Genomic DNA, 8,512 nt, shown 5'->3' on the forward strand with positions numbered 1-8,512 from the left:
CAAGACATTAAGATGCGAAGGAGAGAATCTAGCACGAGCTAGGAACAATAGCTCACCCTGAATTCTGATATGCTGGATACTGGGTAGAGTTGAGGGCGAGTCGAAGTCGATGGCGCACTTGCTGCACTCCACAAAATAATAATAAAGAAAATACAAGTAGGGGTCAGTACAAGTAACAAGTACTGAGTAGGTATCATCAACCAACTCAGAATAGAAAGAAATATATATTGAATAATAATATAAAATCAACCATAGTACTTAACAGGTGAAAATCAACAAGTATAAGAACCATTGACAACAACACCAAGCACACCTATGAGGACTCAAGCCTCCACACATACTCATTTGGGAATTAGGTTCTTTGAATTTGAGTACATTAACCTATTTGAAGATTCATTCCCTTTATCATTATCGTGTGGGAACGTGACACTCCGATCCCCTAATTCTACGTGTCGGAACTTGACACCCGATCCCTTAATGCTACATGTCGAAACGTTACTTTCGATCCCTTAATTCTACGTGTCAGAACGTGACACTCTGATGCCCTAATTCTACGTGTCGAAACGTGACACTCGATCCCTTAAGGCTACGTGTCGGAACATGACACCTGATCCATTTATCTCATTACTTTAGTTCATCAAGACTTCTTTATGTCAAGGCATCATCTTAATGGAGAGGGCTAAGATTAAAGATTTCCACAATCACAACATACAAACACACAATCAAGCATATATAAGACTTTTACAATACTACCCAACACATATCGATCGCTACTTTGAGTTTATTTATCAGATAGAAACAAACCATAACCTACCTCCACCGAAGAATCGTGATCATACAAGCTACTTCCCAATGCCTTTGCTTTCCTCTTCGCTTCTCCCTTTTCTCGCTCGTTCTCCCTCTCTCTGTTCTTTTTTCTCTGTTCTTTTTATTTTTCCTCTCCAAATTCTTTTTATTTTACCCTAGTTATCATATAATTCAATATAACAAAAGTAACCCATTATTTATTTCCAGGTTATCTCCTTTAACCCCCAAGTAAATAAATTATTAAACTTACCCCACTAATTTCATAAAGTTTGTCATGAATGGTCCAAAACACCCCTTTAAAACTTTAAGCTGAAATCCGACCCAATCAGGGTTACGCAACTCGTGACGGTCCATCGTATCTATGACGGGCCGTCCTGCAAGTCCGTCACAAAGTTCAAAGACTCAAATTCAGTAAAGAGTTTTGTGACGGTCCGTCGTATCTTCGACGGTCCGTGCTACAATTTCATCGCAAAGTTCAGAGAGTTGATCCAAGTACCCAGATTTTCGAGTTGAAGTGTTTTGGAATGGAAACTCTCGACGGACCGTTGTGCATATGACGGTTCATCCTACCTATCGTCAAGGGCAATGAGGAGAGCAACAAAAGAATTTACACAAGTGTGGGACGACGGAGTGCATCACGGACAATCGTGACCATGACGGTCCGTCGTGTGATTTGTCGATCCTGTTAGGTTTTATCAAAAATAGTTTTACTGCTCGAACTGAATAAACATGTCGTTACAATAGATACAGATTTACCCATAGTTCGTCCATGAACGATCACAAGAAGAAAAGCAAGGGCGAGAAAGAGTACCTGAATTTGTAAAAAGATGTGGATATCTTTCTTGCATATCAGCCTCATTCTCCCAAGTGGACTCTTCAATTGGCCGATTCTTCCACCGAACGTTGATAGATGCAATCTCCTTTGATCTCAACTTGCGGACCTCTCTACCTAATATAGCAACAGTCTCCTCCTCATAAGACAAATTCTCATTAAGAAGAACTGAATCCCAGCGAATAATGTAGTTTCCATCTCCATGGTATTTTTTCAGCATAGACACATGAAATACCGAGTGCACTCTTGACAGTCCTGGAGGCAAGGCTAATTCATATGCTACCTCCCCCACGCGCTTCAGAACTTCAAATGGACCAATATACCTCGGACTAAGCTTACCTCGCTTACCAAACCTCATAACACCCTTCATGGGTGAAACCTTCAGCAAGACTTGTTCACCCTCCATAAAATCCAAGTCCCTAACCCTTCGATCTGCATATTCTTTCTACCTGTTCTGAGCTGCTAGAAGCTTTTCCTGAATGAATTTTACTTTATCTAATGATTCCCTCAAAAGATTGGTACCCTATAGTCTCACCTCAAATGAATCAAACCAACCAATGGGAGACCTACATCTCCTCCCATACAAAGCCTCAAATGAGGTCATATCAATACTTGAGTGATAGCTATTATTGTATGAGAACTCTACTAAGGGTAAGAAGTTATCCCAATGACCACCAAATTCTATCACACATGTACGAAGCATATCTTCCAACACCTGAATCGTTCGCTCAGACTTACTGTCGGTTTGAGGGTGAAATGCAGTACTAAGATCCAACCTAGTACCTAACTCAGCATGCAATGTTCTCCAAAACATAGAAGTAAATTGCGTACCTGTATCTTATATGATGGAAAGTTGAACTCCATGCAATCAAATGATTTCTGAGATATAGAGTTTGGCTAACTTCTCTGCATTGTAAGTCATCTTTACCGGAATGAAGTGAGCAGACTTAGTTAACCTATCAACAATTACCCAAATGGAGTCATACTTACCCAAGGTCTTTGGAAGACCAACTACAAAATTCATTGCAATTCTCTCCCACTTCCATTTAGGAATGGACATTCTCTGAAGTGTCCCTACAGGCCTCTGATGTTCATACTTTACCTGCTGACAATTCGGGAATTGGGCAACAAAATCAACAATGTCACGCTTCATCCTACTCCACCAGAAATGTTGCTTTAGGTCACGATACATCTTGGTTGCACCAGGATGTATAGAATACCTTGAACTATGAGCCCTTGTAAGAATAGTGTGAATCAAATCATCGACGCGGGGCACACATACCCTTTCCTTAATTCTCAAAACGCCTTCCTCATCAATGTTTGCTTCTTTAGACTCTCCTCGCAATACCGTATCTCTAATTCGGATCAGTTTCTCATCAGTAAACTGTTTTCCCTTAATCTTGTCAAGAAAGGAAGATCTTGCCTCCACACAGGCCAAAAATCCTCCCTTCTCCAATACTTCCAACCTCATAAAGTCATTAGCCAGAGTCTGAACCTCTCTAGCAAATGGACATCTAGAAACCTGCAAGTGCGCTAGACTTCCCATGCTCCCTGCCTTTCTACTTAAAGCATCTGCCACAACATTAGTAATATCATAGTCCTTCAGTAGTTCCATCCACCTCCCCTGTCTCAAATTCAAATCTTTCTGAGTAAAGACATACTGTAAACTACGATGATTCGTATAGACTTCACACTTAACCCCATATAGATAATGTCTTCATTGCATTAATGCAAACACTACTGCAGCCAACTCAAAATAATGGGTCGGATAGTCGCGTTCATGCACCTTTAGTTGCCTCGAAGCATAAGCAATTACATTCTTCTCCTGCATTGGCACTGCACCCAAACTAAAATAAGATGCATCATAGTAAATAATGAAATTCTTACCTTCCAGTGGCAAGATAAGAATTGGTGCAGTAGTCAACAAGGCCTTGAGGTTCTTGAAACTTTCTTCACATTCGTCCGACCACACAAATAGAGCATTCTGCTTAGTCAAATTTGTCAATTGGGAAGCAACAGAAGAGAATCCCTTGACAAATCGACGGTAGTAGCTAGCTAAACCAACAAAGATCCTTACCTCTGTAACATTAGTAGGTCTTACCCAACTCTTCACCGCTTCAGTCTTGGAAGGATCTACCATCACCCCATCCTTAGAAACCACGTGCCCCAAGAAGGACACTGAATCTAGCCAAAACTCACACTTGGAGAATTTGGCATAAAGCCTTTTTCCCCATCAACAATTCCAATACAATTTTCAAATGCTCCTCATGTTCTTTCCTGCTCTTTTAGTATATCAGTATATCATCAATAAATACAATAACAAAGAGATCCTGATATGGCTTAAAAATCCCGTTCATCAGGCTCATGAAAGCAGTAGGGGCATTCCTAAATCCAAAAGACATTACTAAGAATTCATAATGCCCATACCTTGTTCGAAAAGCAGTCTTTGGCACATCAGCAGCCCGTATTTTCAATTGGTGATAATCAGATTTCATATCGATTTTTGAGAAGGTAAAAGCACCTTGTAAATGATCGAACAAATCATCAATGGGATGAAGAGGATACTTGTTCTTAATAGTTACCTTATTCAGTTGCCTGTAGTCTCTGCAATCCAAAAACTTCCATCCTTCTTCTTCACAAATAAAACTGGAGCACCCCAAGGGATGAACTTGGCCTAATAAAGCCTTTACTTAACAACTCTTCATGTTGGGCCTTTAACTCCCTTAACTCGGCTGGGGCCATTCTATAAGGGGGTATGGAAATGGGGCGAGTACCCGGCTCCAGATCAATACAAAAATCAATATCCCTATCTGGTGGCATACCAGAAAGGTCTTCAGGAAACACATCCAGAAACTCACGGACTATCAAAACAGACTCAATCGAAGGTACTTGGGAAGTATCATTCCTGAGATGTGCCAAGAAAGCTAAACAACCTTTACTAACCATTCTCCTGGCACGAAGAAAGGAGATAATACGAACTAGGGTGGAAGTATACTCACCCTGCCACACTAGCAGATCTGTCCCAGGCTTGGCCAATGTAACAGTTTTAGCATTACAATCTAAGATTGCAAAATTTGGAGAAAGCCAAGCCATACCCAGAATTACATAGAAATCATCCATCTCTAGAATAATCAAGTCTACATGAGTATTGCTCCCCACAAAAGTCAAAAGACAAGACCTATACACCTTCTCAACTATCACAAACTCACCCACAGGAGTAGAGACACGAATAGGCATGTCAAGCAAATCACAATGTAAATCAAGACCAGTAGAAAATGACGAAGATACATATGAAAATGTGGATCCAAGATCAAATAATACAGAAGTCATGCAATCACAAACCAAAAGATTACCTGTGATAACATCATCCGATGTCTCTGCTTTAGATCTCCCGGGGAAAGCATAACAATGGGCCCTATCACCTGTCTGTCTGTTTCCCCTACCATGTTGTGTTGTAGTAGTTATAGCTTGCCTGCCACCTCGGCTTATTTGGTGACCACCATTACCTTGACCAACATGTCCTCCAGAATTGAGGCCTCTCCCATGACCACCTCTACCTCTAGTTATTAGGGGTCTGTAACTCTGTTTTGGACAATTTCTCCTAATATGTCCAGTCTCTCAACATCCATAACAATCTCTGGAGTGTAGCATAGGTCTCTGTGAGGATGACGATGTCTTGGGATAACCTCCAAACTCAGAGAAATGTTGACTGGTCTGTGATGGACCCCCAACTACAACCTGTAGTGAAGACTAATGAGTCGAGCTGGTTAACTTCCTGAACTCTGTCCTCTGGAGTAAGAACCACAAAACTCACCTCCCGTGCGGAACTTCTTAGAGGTCGACGCCATGGTGAAGCTATATGGCTTCACCCCTCCACGTCTATCACAAAGTCAACCACTTCTTGAAAGGATTTTGCTGCAGCAGCTACCTGTAAGGCTTGGATCTGCAAATCTGACCTCAATCCTTTCACAAAGCGGCGAATCCTCTCTTGTGGACTGAAGCATAGCTTAGTGGCATACCTGGATAGCGCACGAAATTTGGCCTCATAAGCAGTAACAGACATCCTGCGTTGATCTAGACGCAGGACCTTATCTCTCCTCCAATCCCTCAACGTCCGGGGTATATAGTTTTCCATAAATAAGCAAGAGGATGATGCCCAAGTCATAGGTGGTGCCTGTGCTGGTTGACACTAAACATACGACCGCCACCATATTTTGGCATTTCCCTGATAGTGATAGGTCACAAATTCAACCCCGAACCATTCTACTATGTCCATCTTATGTAGCAGCTCATGACAATCAACCAGAAAATCATAGGCATCCTCAGATTCAGTACCCTTGAAGACTGGAGGTTTCAACTTCAAGAATTTAGTGAAAAGTTCAAGCTGATCACTCGTCATTATAGGCCCTGTAGTTAACTGAGGAAACGTGCCTAATTCCAATGAGGCATCCATGCAGGGAGCCACAACAGCTACATCTTGTACCCCCGGAACCTGAGGTGCTGGTGCAGAAAACACTGGAGGTGTCTGGCCCTGATCAGATAACCTACTAAGATAAGTACCAAATATATTTCCAATGTTTAGAGAGAATAGTCGTTCTAAAGGCATCTAATATGGACAATCGAGAAAGGATTTGAACAATAAGAGCGTTAGACAGCTGCTGATTCTATTAATGAGGCTAGTTTCTTCACATTTTTTCTCAATTTTCTCTTTTTTATGAGGTAAGTTTTTAATAAAAATAACATTCAGAGTTTCCATCATCACCACTACTGCTAAGTAATTGGTCTTTCTCACTGATGGATGTCATGCAACTTTTTTTTTTCTAATAACTGAAAGATGCAATTTATCATACATTAATACTGAGAATTAATTTTTCTAAAAATGAATTATTCATATTTTTAGTCCATCAAAAGAAAGAATAATGTTAATCACACAAACAAAGTAACATTCTATACCTTTTGGCAAGAACTTTATAAGTTTCCAAAAATTGAAGATACAAATCAAGAAATTGAATTTTTTAAAATTAATTGTAGATAATTAATAGTGTCTCTTTTTTGTTCAATATTTCTTTAACTTTCAACTATCAAAGTTATATCTTATGACACTATTTATACATGCATATATACATACGTATATACATACATATATTTCACTAATGTTTATTTATACCCAAGCTACCTAGTTTGACATTGAATATCTTTGGTAAATAGCTAAATAACTGCTTATGATAATAAAATTAAGTGTTGGTCTAGGATATGATATAGTGTATAAAATATCATTGTTATGCGTCTAACAAACAATATGACATATTTGGTGTCATATCAATTAATTTAGGGTCGAGTACAAAATATTTTCCACATAAAAGATTGTCATGTGCGATATATGAATTTATTCGATAAACATGGGAGCGGCCTTTCTTTAGGAAAATGAGACGATCATGTGGACACATGATTAGGGTGATAGACAAACTAGTGAGGAGGTGTTAGGGGTTGCGTCTAGAGGGTACGAGGATACTAATTCAAAAGATAAATCAAGTCAAATAATAGAAGCATTTGTTGAATCAAAATTAATCTCATATTTCAGTTTCAAATGCTCCTTTTAAATATCCCAAAAGAACATAGCATACGATATAAATTAGGCATGGTAAACCAGTTGAGTTAAATTGCAATAATCCTTACAACGGGGAAAAAGGAAATAATCATAATATGTAAGCAATATGCTCTCGAAAATACTATGACTTCTAAAACCTTATACGAGCTTTAGGTACCTAATTAGTGATACTTATTTAAAAGTTAATTCAAGTCAAATGCTCCTCAAATATTATGACACTCTATGACATGCAGAAAGCATGATAACACAGTCGATTTTGATCGATAGATCCTTAGAAATGGAAAAAAGAAAATTATCATAATAAGGAGACAATGTATTCTAAACTGTCATCCTAGGTTTCCTTTGTTTTTATTTAATGTTGGTATTAGAGTTCAAAACTAATGTTATTAACTGCATTTGTTTATGTTAAATATAAGCACTTATTTGATATGAATAGGTCTTAGTTATTCAGATCTTATTAAGAGGTATTTTGTTTGTATATATTCACCCCCACTCTATTTACAATCATCAAACACCACCACAACTACCCTCGCCAACCACCATTGTACTTGCCAACCACATCAATATAATTGTATCCACCTCACCTCTACCAGAACTAATGTTGTTAATCCTTACGAACAAAGACCTCTATCATCACAACTACTACCAACTCATTATCAACCATTACATGCTCTTCAACCCCCACCAACAACACCGGCAACTACTAACATCAACTAAATTCTACCAACACAACCATCTCTACCACCACAGTTACTAACAACTAACACCAACCATTACCCCCACCATCGATAAAAAACCATTTTCATACTCACTAGAAAACATAGATATTTTAATTCTTTATCACATAATATTTATTAATTTATTAATTTATATTTTTAACATTAAATACTTTATTATTTGAATGTTATATTTATTATTTATTCAATGTTTGGAGCTAAAGAAAATATATTGATCATTAGAATGTGCATTCATATTGAAATATTATAATATTGATTAGAACAAACAATGCCTTATGGGTCCTCAAGCTATGGACTAGTTATTAATTCAGAAGAAAGGATTTAAAAAATTGGTAATTGAAGAGTCAAACAACAAAATATAAATCATTGGCCTTGTATATTTGTGCTAGCTACTCAATTTAGCAATTGAAAATTTCCAATTTGTATAATTATCAACAAATGAATCACTGATGTAATGTTGTTTTTTCCTTTTATTTTTAATATGGAAAAAGGCTTTCAAAAAAAAATAGACTGGTAGAATAACAAATA

At 38.2% G+C, this 8,512-nt stretch overlaps 1 protein-coding gene across 1 annotated transcript; it reads right to left on the reverse strand.

Moving 5' to 3' along the window:
- Nucleotides 1–1,492: 1,492 nt before the first annotated feature.
- LOC138341688 (uncharacterized) lies at nucleotides 1,493–5,774 on the reverse strand. Its single transcript, XM_069293279.1, has 8 exons — nucleotides 5,659–5,774; nucleotides 4,993–5,198; nucleotides 4,639–4,776; nucleotides 4,067–4,160; nucleotides 3,527–3,861; nucleotides 2,922–3,211; nucleotides 1,710–1,934; nucleotides 1,493–1,618 (listed from the first exon to the last, which is right to left on the reverse strand). Exons 1-8 carry the CDS (start codon nucleotides 5,772–5,774, stop codon nucleotides 1,493–1,495), a joined length of 1,530 nt encoding a protein of 509 aa, XP_069149380.1.
- Nucleotides 5,775–8,512: the final 2,738 nt, after the last annotated feature.

The sequence above is a fragment of the Solanum lycopersicum genome, chromosome 1 (assembly GCF_036512215.1).
Source record: "Solanum lycopersicum chromosome 1, SLM_r2.1".
NCBI lineage: Eukaryota > Viridiplantae > Streptophyta > Magnoliopsida > Solanales > Solanaceae > Solanum > Solanum lycopersicum.